General features: G+C 41.8%; 1 protein-coding gene across 2 annotated transcripts in view; it reads left to right on the top strand.

Annotated features, from left to right (window-relative positions):
• Positions 1-260: 260 nt before the first annotated feature.
• Positions 261-15,371, top strand: part of Tcea1 (transcription elongation factor A (SII), 1) — a gene marked incomplete at its 5' end in the record, with an annotated part of 34,306 nt that continues 19,195 nt past the window's right edge. For both annotated transcript variants that reach the window (XM_013520184.1, XM_013520183.1), the window contains 3 exon segments: positions 261-323; positions 6,673-6,778; positions 12,801-12,888. In XM_013520184.1, coding sequence (XP_013375638.1) covers positions 261-323; positions 6,673-6,778; positions 12,801-12,888 — 257 coding nt within the window.

The raw sequence follows: 15,371 nt of genomic DNA, 5'->3' as shown, positions 1-15,371 counted from the left end.
GATGAGAAATTTTACATTCTAGTCAGGACACACATGTAAACAAGTACTGTTGAAAAGTAAATGTTCACAAAACAGTGGATGTCAATTAGTTCATAGGTGCTAGTCATAACTCAGTAGATTTTATGATGGCTTTCAACTCCCATTTGAAAGACACAGTATGTGTGTTATATGTGCCTTTGTTGTCAGAGCCACATGACTTTGTTGGCTAGTCCTTGCTTTGGTGTCATAGGAATTCACTGTGAAACTATTTTGTTTTATAGGCTGGAGCACTGGATTTGCTGAAAGAGCTTAAGAATATTCCCATGACTCTGGAATTATTACAGGTATGTGCGTTTTTTTTTTTTTATTATTATTTTAAAGAGTAAAAGAAGGGTAACATAGTAATAGGGGGGCTTACCGAATTACAGACAAAGTGGTAGGAAATTATCAGTGGTTGTTGTTTTACATATTGTTACCTACAAGATAGTTTCTCAGGAAAACAAATAGACAAATAATAGTTACAAACAAAAGTGGTAGGAGATTATCAGTAGTTATTGTACTATAGTTTGGTATCTTCAAAGTGGTTCCTAAAGAAAATAAATAGAGGTATACATGAGTGACCAATTGAATAGTCATTGACTATTCTCAATGGTTGTTGTAGGAAACACATAGTAACAAACATACATCCATTTATGAAATAGCATAGGAACAATACAAACATTACAGAGTTATGGACAGATTAGTAGGAAAATATCAGTGGCTGCCGTAATACATGGTGGTATCTTCAGAGTGGTTTCTCAGGAAGACAGAGATATGCAAGGAAGATCTAACACGTAGTTTCAGCCTAAGGGTTGTGAAAAATAGTGTATTACCTCCTCAACAGTGACTCCTTTCACTGAGGTTTGACGGCTGGAGGAGGGCCAGGATTGAAAAGAAGGACCTAGAGACTTGCACCTGTGTCTAGCAACAGGCTGTTTTCTTTTTCCTCTATAGTCATGATTACCCCGGGCTCCTCCATGGAGATGACAGTCTGGCCAGAGGGAGAAGGCAGAGTATGCCCTGGACCCCCTCATTTCTGTTGAACTAACTGGTAGGATGGGTCTGAGCTCTGGGGCCTCTGCTTCAGAGGGCAGACTGATCTCCAGTGGTCACCTTTGCATTCAGGGTATGACCCAGGGGGCTTCTTAGGGCAGTCTGTCTTGAGGTGGCCTGGCTTTTAACAGTGCTAGCAGATGAATGCAATCATCAAGTTCTTCTTGGGGCCCCAGGAATCAGAAGTAGGGTCTCTTTCTCTTAGTGCTGCAGCAAAAGCAGCTGCTTTTTCTCGGTCTCTTTATTTTCTCTCCTTGGGCTCCTCCTTGTCATGGCTATAGAATACTGAGGAGGCAATTCTTACTAACATCTCAAGTGAGCCATCTGGGGCAAAAGCCGTTGTTTGTAGCTTTTTCTTTCCAGACTCCCAGCGCCTTGGGACCCCACAACCACTTAGTGTCCTCTCCCCAACCGTCAGCACAGGCAGCAGGAATCTCGGTGCAGACCTCTCTGGATCTCCCCGTGCTCCTCCACTGCAGCCTGTACTGTCAGGGGAAGAATGGCTTCCAGAGGGTCTTCCCAGGTATTGTGTGAGGTCCTCCTGGTTTCCAGCTTCCAAATGGCTCTCGTGACCCCGGTTAACTAGACCTCTGAGTCTTCGGGCATAGTCTGTCTTCTTGTGTTCTCTGAGTCCTTGTTCAGCAGCTGCTCCTCCACTGACTCTGGACTTTTCTGGTTCTTAACAGCAGGGGCAAGAGTGACCTGTTGTGTGGCATGTATTCCAAGGGTTTTCTCCATGTTCGGATGATTCACTCACGTCCCTCGGCTGGCCTCCGTGGCTGGTGCGTGGCGGGCCAGTTGTGTCATGGCTTCTGTATGCCATGATAGTTCTTGACCGTGCGGCGGCAGCTGGCCTGAGGGCTGGCGTGTGCTAGCACACACTGCTGCACACCTTCCTAGGCACTAGCTGCCGGCCTCCTGGCTGCCTGCGCTGCTAGGGGCCTGCCCAAAGGCTGGCGCTCCCCACCTCGCAGCCTCCCGGGAGCCACCTGCCCACCTCCTGGGCACATGTGCAGTTAAGGGCTGGCCCAAAGGCCGGTGCTCCCCGCCACGCAGCTTCCTGGGCACAGGTGGCCCTCCTCCCGGCAGGTATGTGCTTATCTATATTAGTTTTTGAATTGGAAATTGTAAAATACAAAAAAGTCTTTACTACTGGTGTGAGGTTTTGGAACTGTCTCATTATGGTATGGATCACCTTTAACTTTTTCTAAGATGGCAATATAAATCAGTAATCTTAAATTGCCATTGTAAAAATTCGTTATCTTTCTCAAGAAGAATAAAATGTGAATTTAGGGTTAGCAGTGGGAATGAAATCATTGTTTTTCTTTTTTGAGACAGGTTTTCGCTATGCAGTTTAGCCCAGGCTGGTGTTGTTTTTGTTTTTTTGTTTTTTTTTTTGTTTTGTTTTTTTCTGTGGTACTGGGAATCGAACTCATATCCTTGCACTTGCCAGGCAGGTGCTGTGCCGCTGAGCTAAACCCCCAGCCCCCAGGCTGGTGTTGAACTCGCATCAATCCTCCTGCCTCAGCCTCCCGAGAGCTGGGAATACAGGGGTGCACTAGCACAGCTGGCTAATTCAGTTTTTCCCATATTGAAAGAACTCTGCTACCTTCACCATAACTAATTTTAGGACATTTTATCGCCCCTGAAAGAAACCCCATACCTTTGAGCAGTAGCTCTCTATTTCTCCCTGATTAGTCCCCTCCTTCTGCCGTAGGCAGCTGCTGACCTGCTGTTTGGGTGGGGATTCGCCTGGTCTGTGGGCTTTATCTGAATGGGATCATCACAGTGTGTCGCTTTCTATGTCTGGCTTCTTTCACTTACGTGTTTTCAGGTCCCTCCCTCTTGCAGTCTCTAACAGAACTTCACCCCTTTTTTCTAGATGGAACAATGCTGTATTCCATTGCATGGGCACTGCATTCATTGCTCTGTCTGTGGACATTCGGGTTTGTTTCTGGTTGTGAGGAATCCTGAGGCCATGTGTACAGGTACACGTGTGTGAACGTACGGCTTTGTTCATCCCCAGCAGAGTTGCTGGGTGATGCAGTAGCTGTTCAGCATCGTGAGGGCCTGCCGGCCCTTACCCAAGCAGTGGCACCGTTTCACATTTCCAGCAGCAGTACGGCTTGTAGTTTCTGTACATCCATGCCAAAACTTGCTGTGGTCTTCGGGTGTAGCCGTTCCGGTTGATGGGAAGTGGTACTTCATTGTGGTTTTCATTTTCATTTTCCTGAGGACTTCAGGATGTTGAGCATCTTATGTGCTTCTTGGCCTTTTCTGTATTTTATTTGAAGGAATAATTTATTTGGATCCTTTGTCCATTTTAAAATTGGATTACTTTATTATTGAGTTGTAGTAGTTCTTTTTTTAAATACAGTCCCTTATCAGTCAGTACACAGTTCACAGATACTATCTTACATTCTTCGGGTTATTTTTTTACTTTCTTGGTGGTTTTCTTTAAAACACAAGTATTAAGTTTTCATATAGTCTAATTTATGTTTTCTTTGCTTGTGCTTTAGGTGTCATATTTAAGATATTGCTTAAATCAAGGTGATAAAAATGTACTCATATTCATTTTGAGATGATTTTTCTGTGTAGTGTAGGGAAAAGGTCAAATTTCATCCTTTTTGGCATACAGATATCTAGTTGTTCCAGCATCATTTGTTAGGAATATTTTTTCAGTGAATTGTCTTAATATTCTTATTAAATGTCTTTTATTATCTTATTAAATGTCTTAAATATAATATAATGTCTTAAATATAATATTCTTATTAAATGTCTTATGTCTTTTATTCTTACAAAAATCAGTTGATAAAAATGTAGGGTTTTTTTTTTTTTTCTGAGACGGTGTCGTTGTGCAGGGTGTCATTGTTCAAGACTGTCCTTGAACTCACTATGTAGTTCAGGCTGGCCTGTAACTCCTTGGCAGTCCTCCTGCCTCAGCCTTCCTAGATCTGGGATTACAGGCATGTATCACCAAACCCTATTTTTAGAATTTTAAATGTTCCATTTGTCTGCATGTCTCTCCTTATATTAGATCACATTATTTCGGTTACTGTAGTTTTGCGGTATGTTTTGAAATTGGGAATTAAGTTCTCCAACTTGTTTTTCTGTCTCTGGATTGTTGTGGCTGTTTGGGGGTCCCATACATTTCTATCTGAACTGTAAGAAGAGCTTGTCAATGTCTACATAAAGACAGGTGGGATTCTCATACAAATTGCATTGAGTTATAGTTTGGCTTGATTAGTATTGCGATCTTAGTCCCTGGATGAGCTGTCTCTGCGCTTGTTTAGATCATCTTCCAATTTTTTCAAAAGTGTTTTTCTCTTTTTTTTTTTTTTTTTTTTTGGTTTTTCTCCGGTACCGGGAACCGAACTCACGACCTTGCGCGTGCCAGGCAGGCACTTTTGCCGCTGAGCTAAACCCCCAGCCCCAAAAGTGTTTTATAGTAGCTGTATAATAGCTGTATGCTTTTTACCTTAACATTTAGTGGTTACCTTCCCACCATGGCAAAAGTTCATGAGTGATCATGAAGGAGATTTTTTTTCTAGAGTACTCCAATCCGTTCATTTCTTGTAGCATTAAAGTAACTCTTGATTCTATTATTTTGATACCGGGACTCAAACTCAGAACCTCACACTTGCCAGGCAGGCGCTGTGCTGCTGAGCTGTATCCCCGGCTGCTCTTAATTTTAGTACTCATTCCTTTCTGCCTTGCCATCGTGCCTTGCCGTATGCGGCTGATTTTGAGTCCACCTAGTGTGTTGCACTCTCCACCCTTCCAGGGCGATGTCTGTCTTTCTGTATTTCTGATACATATGGAAACACGTTTTCTCTGCTGGAGTTTCACAGCATATATGGTAGTTCCTCCTGAAAACTTGCCTTAGTCATACAGACAAGAAAGCTGCTTGACTCCACAGTCGTAACATTCCTGTGCACTTTTATAAGCATACCTGTTGGGAATTTTAGCATACCAATTTTAGGAAAAATTTCTGTAATGCAAAGAATTTTTAGAGGCAAATTCAGACTTGGTTATCCAAGTAAATAGCTTCCTAATCCTTCCCTCCATGTACTTCTGTTTTCCCTGGAGTACTCCCTAAAGGAAAAAGAAACACACCTCAAATCTTATTTTTTCTCTACCCAGTTAGCCTAATTTCTTACTTTGACCGGGTAAGTTCTTCCTTAGGTAAACATGTTTATTACAGATAACTGTATTCTCAGTGTGGATTTCCGTAGGTGCTGTGAGATAACCATTGACTTTAGTAACCAAAACATCATGTAGTAATTACAGAGCACTCACATGCAGCTTACTCATTTTGTCTTTATCTCTTTACTTTCCTCAGGCCCTTCCTACAGTGCCGTTTTCTTTGCCAACCCTTGTCAGTCTTAAGCTTCAGAGCTACGTTAATACCTTAGGCCAGTTCCTGCATTCATTCAGAAAATAGTTTTCTCCTAGAAGAGTGAACTGCAGGCCATTCTGAGCTTGGAAATTGTGGAGTCCGCTTTGCTTCCCTCCTGTCGAACCTCACCTGCTCTCTTCAGCTTTCCAAGAGATGCAGCCACACTGCAGTCAAGCGCAAGTTCTAAACTCTTAGCAAAACTTTGTCCTCGATCTTTTTTGCTGAGAGTTGAATAATTTAGAAGGAAACCTTTAGTATCTGTTTATTTTTCTGCCTCAAAGCTGACAGCAGGGGTTTTCTTTCTCTTTAACCACTAAGAATTCCTTTTGTTTTTTCCTTCCATAGACCATATATTTTGAAAATATGTCTACTAACAACCACAACTTACTCAGTAGTTTACCATTTAAAAAATGTATCACCCACAGTTGGGCTGCTATAGCTGCTGTGCTCTTTGAGCACAGTTTGGAAATCGTTGAGAGTTGGAAAGAGCAGGTGCCACTCCTAGATTAAGATCCCAGCTTTGCCAGTTAGTGATGGTGCGTGCTGGGCAGGTTGTCTGTTGGTACTTCAGCTTAGCGCATCCTTAAAAGTAGGAGTAATCCTCTCAACTCCGAAGGGTTGTTAGAAAGGTTCATGAATGTGAGTATTCCCAGTAAAATCCCGGGCATATATTTCCTTTATGGTAAGTATTGTCTGGTTTCTTTCCATCCATTTTAATATCTCTTAGCCATAGGATAATTGCAGGCCCCCAAACGCCTTTTAAACTGCTGTAGGTGGCAGTTTTTGTTTGGACAGCTTCGGTGTAAGTTGTATCGGGTGCTTTGTGAAGTAGTACAGATGGAAGAATGTGCAGGAAGAGGTGCATGTGTAGTTCACGACTGCCTCGTGCTGCCTTGTATACAACTGTGTTTTATGTTTATTCTCACTTCCGTGTTTGGAAAAACTGACCTGATTTCACTGGTTAGTCAGACTTGTTACAGTGGTGCCTTGCAGGCTTGCAGATCGCTCAGTGGTTCAGCAGTGATGAATCCAGTGTTGGAGCTAAAGGAGTGTGTACCTTAAGTGTATAGGACGCTGTTGCAGAAATAATTGAAGCTTCATTTATTCTGAAGTAAAACAGGAACCTGAGAAAGAAGAAAGTGTGAAATACTAAATTGTTTGAAATAAAATTGGTGTACAAATTTTTTTTTCTTGCCTTACAGTCCACAAGAATCGGAATGTCAGTTAATGCCATTCGCAAGCAGAGTACAGATGAAGAAGTTACGTCTTTAGCAAAGTCACTCATCAAATCCTGGAAGAAGTTACTAGGTATAATTGATTTTCCTTTTACATATATTTATGACATTCTGTTTTGTTCGAGTGACGGTTGCATTTTTTTCCCCTCTATAGATATACTGAAGTCAGTGCCTCCTAAGAAAGGTGAGGGGGAGTCGGGTGTGGTGGTGCATGCCTATAATCCTAGCACTTGGGAGGCTGAGGCAAGAGGTTCACCACAAGTTCAAGGCCAGCCTTGGTTATAAATAGTGAGTTCAAACACACCCCAAACTACATAGTGAGATCCTGTCTCAAAAAACCAAAATAGAAATGGAGGGAGTGAAGGAGGGGGAGACAAAGAGAGGAAGGAAGGAAGGAAGGTAGGTAGGTGGGTAGGTTGGTAGGTTGGTAGGTTGGTTTAGGGCATTAGTTCAACACATTCCCACAGGCAAGTTCATGGTTTAGTAGATTAAGCTTTCTTGATCTCTGACACACCTAATAGGATAAGCTCTTTAAGAATTTTTTTTGTAGGAGGCTGGGGATTTAAAGTTACTACCCATTCATTTTGGCAGATTTATACAGGCACGTAATATACAGTACTTTAAGCCATGTGTGGTGGCACAGGCCTGTAATCCCAGCACTCGGGAGGCTGAGGCAGGAGGATCGTAGCGAGTTCAAAGCCAGCCTGGGCTACAAAGTGAGCTCAAGGCCATCCTGAACTGCATAGCAAGACCCAGTCTCAAAAAGACAAAAAACAAAAAAAGAAGCCTAGTACTTTAACCATTCCTTGGTCATGCCCCCCATGTCCCACCCTCTACCCTGTTTCATTTTTGGGTGAGAGATTTTAATGTGAAATAATTTTTTTTAACTTGCAGAAAACTTGCAAAAGTAGTAAAAAGAACACATTTCCTTTATTGACATGTTTTAAAATATTTACCATATTTATTTTATCATCATCTCTTTTGTTATTTTTTTTTATTTGAGAGTGGGTTGGATATACTATTTCCTTTTTAATTCTGTAGCCTAAATGTGTGTGTTTTTTTAAAGAACAAACTTGTTTTATTAATGCAACTATAGTATAGGAAATTTTTTTTTTATTTTTTTAGTATAGGAAATTTAACATTTGTATAATTTTTAATCTGTGTTCCATGTTCGAGTTTTGTTGATTTTCCCAATAATGTCCTTTATAGATTATTTTTTCCTTCTTCAGAGTAAGATCCAGTCTGAAATCACATATTTAGTTTCCTAATCTGGAATTCTTAAGCCCCACTCCCCTTTTTTTCACTTCTCATGGCACTGACATTTGAAGAATATGAACATGCCCTTTCCCGCCTGCCTTTAGTAGCGCGTACCTTCTTTGGGCCTCTACCGGTGCTCGCTCACCATTAGATGAGGTTGTAATCCACATTTAGACTTCTACTGAAGTGTGTTGTATTCCTAAGGTATAAAAATGCAGACAGGGTTACACTGTATAGTTTATTTTCTTTTTGTAACAAATAGGTATTTGTGGGAGATGCTTTGAGATTATAAAACGATGTTGTACTTTATTAGCACCTCTCCCCCAAATTTAGTATTTACTGACTTTTTTAACCAAACCAGTCCGCACAAAATGGTAGTTCCAAAATTGTGGTTTCTTTTTCTTTCCTTGTTTCTTTTGGTACTGGAGAATTAAATCTCATGACTCCATGACTTTCATAGTGAGGTACATCCCTAAGGGAAACACACGCACACACAGCTTTGAGACAGAGCCTTGCTGAGTTGCCCATGCTGGACTCCAAGTTGTGATCGTCCTGCCTCCACCTCCTGAGTACCTAGGATTACAAGTGTGCCACCATACCTGATTCACAAAACTGTGATTTTTCTAACGCTTCCACTTCTGTGTATTTATAAGTCATCATTACAATATAAGAAAGCACTGTCCTTTTACCCTCATTACCCCTAGTTGTATGTTACTGTGGACTTGTGGTTTCGTAGTCTATTTGATGGGTTGTAACGTTTCAGATTTATTTTGGTACTTAGTATTTACCTCGCCCCAGTTTTGGGTAGTGGTACCCCTTCAAACTGGTTGCCAGCTTTTGGAAAGTCCGCTTCAGTATTTTGATCATGTCTTGCATTCTGCAGCTACAAGACAGTATATGGGGCGTATAATCTAGCTTCCTGGCTCTAGCCCCGAAATCAGCCACTTCTCTAAGCAGCTTTCAACCTTTTATGGAAGAAAAAAACCAGGAAAAGTGAACTTGTTCAAATTTCAAAGACAATAGTAGAATAAAAATCTATTACTTTTAAGAGCTTTGAAACATACTAAAAATGGTAAAGCCTACAAAATTTGAGGAATGTCCGTACTGATTACCGGTTGTACTAGTTTACACGCTCGTGAACAGTGCAGAAGGGCCCCCGCCCCACAGCCTCTCTGGCATATGTTATTATTTGATTCCTTTATGATGGCCATTCTTTCTGAGGTAAAATGGGATATGCGTAATTTTAACTTCTTCAAAATAGAGAATGAAAATAAATGAATTATAAACCTGGTGTCTGTTTGTCTTCGTCTTTAAAGAGCAGACTCTGAAAAAACTTTATTCTGAAACAATTTCAAATTTTCACAGATGTAAAAAGAATAGTGGAAAGAACTTGCTTATATGTATCACAGAGAATTCCCCAACTATTAACACTTTGAGGCCAGGGATACAGCTCAGCGGCACAAGCACCTGCCTACAAGTGCAAGGTCCTGAGTTTAATTCCCGGCGCCAAAAAAACAAAACAAACACACTCTGGTACATTTGGTTTCTCAGCCCCTTTTTCATTTTGCTATAAACACATTTTTTAGACTGCTGTAACTAATGTCTTAATGAATACTTCTCTGCCTAAAGCTTTTTCTTAACTAGATTTGCTGCTACTGCTAGGAAATAGCACATTTTTGAATTCTTAAGATATTCTAAGTAGCCACCTTTACTAATGCGCTCGGTTTTCAGTACAGTGCAGTGTGGGGGGTGTTATTATAATCCCCACTTTAGGGGGCTGGGGACTTAGCTCAGCGGCACAGCGCCTGCCTGGCAAGCACAAGGTTGTGAGTTCGATTGCCGGTACCGGAAAAAGAAAACCAAAAAAAAAGAAAAAGTAATCCCCATTTTATGAGGACGTTGAACCACTGAGCAGTCCCATAGCTTGCATATAGTTGGATCAGTGGTGAATAACCAAGCAGGCATCTCTGCATACGGTTTGAGTCCAGAGCTGGAGCCCTTCCTTCACAGCCGGCTGTGCTGTATTGCGTACTGCACTGTATCAGATAGTAGGAATGCTTTTAAGTCTGTTCTTAGGCCTCTTAAGTGCTCTCCTTCCAAAAAGGATTGTGATAGTTTTCTGTGCCAAAGCGGTGTGGGAAATATTTCACTGCTCTTTTGGCAGTACTAGGTTCTTGCTGGGTCATGTATCTTTTTTTTGTTGTTGTTTGGTTTTTTTCCAGTACTGGGAATCAAACTCATGACCTTGCGCTTGCCAGGCAGGCGCTGTGCTGCTGAGCGAAATCCCCAGCCCCTGAGTCATATATCATTATTTTATCATTTTTTCTTTTTATTTTTTAATTTTAATTTTAATTAGTTAATTTTTTGGTACCGGGAATCGAACTCAGGACCTCGTGCTTGCCAGGCAGGCGCTTGTGCCACTGAGTTTTAGTTTTTGTTGTATGTCATTATTACGAGTCTTTAAAGGTGAATTATAGAGAATAATAAGGAAGAAATAAAATTGGCATGTGAAAAGCAAAGCATACATTCATGTTACATCACAAAATACCTGAGTTATATTTTAGGTTTGATAAAGCTAAACTTTATAAATTGTGTATAATTATGATCAGGCGCCTGTCTCTACCAGTGTTTCTCAACCTCATAGCTTGTTGGAGCTGTCTGGGGAACTTGAAAGTTGGCACCTTACTGCCAGGGATGTGGGCCGAATGGGCCTGCGCTGGAGCTCGGCACGATGTGTTCCCGAGTATTCTGATACATAGTTAAACACACGCTTTTCTGTATTCTGCACAGAAAGATGTAAAAAGTGAAAGATTATTTATATAGTCCTTTTGATTTACGTAGGAGCCAAAATGTAGATAAATGAGGCCATTTCTGTCCATGCACATTTTCTAAACGCAGTAGCTTCAGAGAGTTTTTAACTGATTGAGACATGAATGTTTCTTTTCATTGCTACTATATTTCGCCCAAAATAAGACCAGATCTTACATTAATTTTTGCTCCAGAAGGTACACTAGTGCTGAATTTCAGAGGATGTCTTACTATTTTCACGTACAGCAATCTACATTTATTCATGTACAGGAGCGTAGATAATTCAGATACCGTCATGTCATCTTCTGCCACAGCGCTGTCGCTCTCCAGACCCTGAGTTCGGGCCTCAGTTTCTCGTCACTCCATTTCCGGTAGCACCATTGGCCCCAGCCTCTCATTTCCCGCAGTCGAGCTCTCCTTGAACCGGCATTCTTGTCCGGGTAACCTGGTTATGCCGGTGATCTCCCATGAATTCATTCTTCCTTTAAGTCATGACCTCTGGCAGGGCAGGTTTCACACAGTTTCCTTTAAATCAAGTGGTAATTGAAGACTTAGGAGGCAGCAGTGGCAGTAAAATCAGTAAAATGATGACGGTTACGAATGATGGTGGTCCACACACAGTCTGTAAAACTGCAGGCACCAAAATTCAGAAAACGTTTATTCGATGCTGTGCATTAAGTACATACCTCACCACACATGTTGTATTAACCTATGAAGATTCGTATTACGGTCATGTCCCCGGCAAGTACACACAGTATTTGTGTGTTCTGTACCGTACTCTGGTCGTTCAGGAGTACAGCTCGAGTTCATCTGTTTACATAGGCATTTACCTCTTATTCAGAGGTGCCCAGTTGGGTATTTACAAGTAATTTATATTATCATTTACTTCAGCTGTTAATGTCAACAGTGTTGTTTATAGTGTTAATTAAATATTACTACCTTAGAATTCGCTATAGTGACCACCTGGCTGACCACCTGGCTGACCATCTTAACTGGGGCTTGTTTTGGGGCTAGACTTTATATGACAGCATCCTGAAAAAATCATGCTAGGGCTTATTTTCCAGTTAAACATTCATTTGGGGGGAAGTTCAGTACCGTTACATTGTCTCAGTCTGCTTTACATCTATTTTCAGTGTCTAATTGCTTGCCTCTTTTTTTTTTTTGGTCTTTTTCAGACAGGGTCTTGCTGTGCAGTTCAGACTGGCCTTGAGCTCACTTTATTTGTAAGCCATGCTGGTCTTGAACTCACAATGATCTTCCCTTCTCCTCCTCCTGAGTCTGGGATTACAGGCGTGTGCCACCATGCCTGGCTTTGACTGCTTGCCTCTTTCAGTCCCCCCTTTTTATTAATACCTGTGTGCGGTACATAATGATTGCATTCGCTGCGTGGAGTTGGCACATGCACATAACACATCTGGATTCTTTTTTCATCTCCTGTCCCTCCCTTTCCTCCATCTCTGGGTCCGGTCCTCTTTCCCTTGCAGAAGATCTGTCTCCCTGTTTCCCATTGCTCACCCTGAGGCCGTAGTGCTAAGTGAAATAAATCAGACACACAGGCCGAAATACAGAGCCTGTGAAGATAGTTGCTGGGTCTTACTAATCCTGAGGTATTTTGTATGAAAATGGTTTTTGTTCACCAAACTGGAAATAGTTGTACCACCTTAAATTTTTTGATTTCATGAAAAAAATATTTAAAAACCTTACATTATGTACTTTGTGCTGTCATTATGAAAATGACAGTGCTCATATGTTTTTCATAGTTTCTCCTTCCCTTTGTTCTGTGTGCCTTCTTCCCAAACTTTCAGGCTCCCGTTGGCATGTGAGTTTGTAGTCTCTACCCAGGGAGAGAACGGACAGTGTTGAGGCGTGCCAGGGAATGCGCATTGAATTACCAATGTGCGGTGCTAATAGAATATGCATGAACTTTGTGTGAGAAACATAGGATTTTATTCATAAATCCCCTGGTAATCAGTAATTTAATTTGTTTTTATTTTTAACAAATGCTAAAAACAGAGATTTCTTATTTTCAGATGGGCCATCAACTGATAAAGATCCTGAAGAAAAGAAAAAAGAGCCTTCGATCACATCACAGAACAGCCCTGAAGCGAGAGAAGAAAGGTACTCACTTTATGTCACTGTGTCGAGGTCAGGCAGTTGTACCTGGTTCATCCCTTCCTGCGTGGTCTTCTGGTCACGTGACTGTACTCCTCTTTTAATTTCGTAATCAAATGAAACCGGTACTGAAACCTAAAGGCTTTTGCCAGACTTCCTAGAAATTTAAGAGAGGAGTGGCAGACTGCATAAATAAAAAAAGTTACGTTGTACTCAGTACATTTGATTGAATGGGATTGCTGGGACAGGCAGCTGTGAAATTGGTAAGGAATATACAGCCATTCAAATGGTTACTTCTTCTCTTTACCACATTTTTTTTTTTAAGATTTCTTTTGGCTCTGGATCTCATTCTCCTTGCCCTTTTTCCTTACAAATTTATCTATTTATCCTTGGAACTTAAAATGCAAAGTTTACCTGTGAAGGATTCAAATTGTTCCTCAGCTCCTGTTGATGTAAGAAATGGTATAGGACCTCCAAATGATACACGGCAAATATTGCAACTCCCAACCTGCTAGATGCCCGTTACGCCGAGTTCGTGTTCCTCAGAGTCAAAGAATGAAATCTGAGGAACAGCGGAGTTTGGGAGTAGGAAGTACTTACTAGGGAAAGATAGCTTGTGCCTAAGAGAGACAGACGGGGACCTGGAAAGTGGGTTGCCCACAAGCCCTCTTCTCAGAGGAACTTATATAGAGCAAAATCACAAGGTGGGTGTAAGGTGTGACAGAATACGGTTGGTGAGATTACAAGTGTAGCTGCTTAGGTAGTACTGACCCAGTGGGGAAGCAGGTCCTATAGCAAGTGTGCATGGGAAGACAAGGCCCTTCCCTGGGAGGGGCGGGGGAAGGCCTGGTCCCCACCCCACGGCTGATGCCTGTGTAGACCGTCCGTCACCGCTGTTTGCCCTGGGAAGTAGGTGTCGTCACTCACCCTGTCCTGTGGCCTGGCCTCCTACCAGTGCGCCTCCGCCCACAGGTGACTGTGTCCTCACGCCCTGACTCCCTGGAGAGCCTGTCCTGTCTGCCTGCCTGAGATATTTCTGCCAACTCAGCTGTCTAACAGTATGAGGCCTCTGCGTTTATTCTTTGCTAACACATACCATGAACTCTGCAGTACCTACGTGTTGCCGTCATGGATATGTGTAATAAGTATTTATAACCACTTCCTTCATTCTTGGGAAGCTTGGAAGTTTTAACAATTGATGCTGCCTTGTAACAATCATTCTCAAACTCTAGTCTCTAGAAGAGCAAGGAGGCTGACCCCTGGGCCTTACCCTGGAACTACTGAGTCAGGAACCCTGGTGGTAGCCCAGAATTCCGTTTTTAAGTTTCTCAGGTAGTTAGGAGTCACCCAGGTTTTACAAGCTCTGCTTTGCAACAGTAACTTCAAATCAAAACTCTTTTTTTTTGTCCCTGAACTAACTTACCTACCTTCTCCCTCCCTACTCCTCCCCCTCCTCTTTGAGACAGGGTCTCATTGTGCAGTTTAGGCTGGTCTTGAATTCACCGTGTAGCCCAGCTGGCCTTGAACTTGGGGCAGTCCTCCTGCTTCAGCCTCTGGATTGCTAGGATTATATGTATGCACCACCACTCCCGGCCTGCCCTGAACTTTAGACTGCTACATAACCCCACTTAAGATCTTAGAGGTATTTAGGACATTAAGGCTACTACCTGTTTTAACTTTCTCAGTCCTTTGCCAAAATTGATCACGTAATCATCCTTCTTTTAGCGCATACACTGTCATTTTGCATAGTATTAGTGCTGACTATACTTGGTGTTAAGAAGAGGTAGGCCAGCAGGCTGGGGTGTGGCTCGGTGAGAAAGCACTTGCCTAGCATGTTTAGGTCCGTTGGTCCCTGCCCCAGAACGGATAGGTAAGCCAGAGGTAGAGTTAGCAGCAATTGTTCATAAAACGTGTGCAATTTTTTTATTCTGAGATAATTTTATACTTTTGGAAAATTTCAAAAATTAAAAAAAAGAAAATTTCAAAAATAGTACAAAGAATTTTTTTCTTTCCTACTTCGTTTTCCTTTTTTTTTTGGTCTTTTAGAGACAGGGTCTCACTATGCAGTTCAGGCTGGCTTTGAGCTCACTTTTAGGCCAGGCTGGCCTCGAACTCACAGTGATCCTCTTGCAGCCTCCTGAGTGCTGGGATTATAAGTATGCAGCACCATGTCCAGCATTTTTTTAAAAAAAATTAATTAAGTTCATTGGTACATTTTAGGTATTTGTAATGATGACATTCACCATAGGGAATTTGTACTTGTACATGACATACCTTAATTTTTCCCCTTTCCTCTGTCCTCCCTTCAACACCTCTTCCCCTCCTTATGTACGAAAGGTTTTGTTTCCATTTTTTCCTTTGCTCTTTTTTTCCTTTTCCCTCCTTTCCCTCTCCCACCTCCCTTGTTCCCTTCCCATTTGAACATTTTCTTCCTGTTTCACAATATCTGTTATATATTTTGGTCCTTATTTACCCTGTCAGTTTCTCAC

Source organism: Chinchilla lanigera, unplaced genomic scaffold, assembly GCF_000276665.1.
Source record: "Chinchilla lanigera isolate Chin_1 unplaced genomic scaffold, ChiLan1.0 scaffold00053, whole genome shotgun sequence".
Lineage (NCBI taxonomy): Eukaryota > Metazoa > Chordata > Mammalia > Rodentia > Chinchillidae > Chinchilla > Chinchilla lanigera.
Note: the sequence above shows the minus strand (reverse complement) of the source record. Positions and strands in the feature narration are given on the sequence as shown.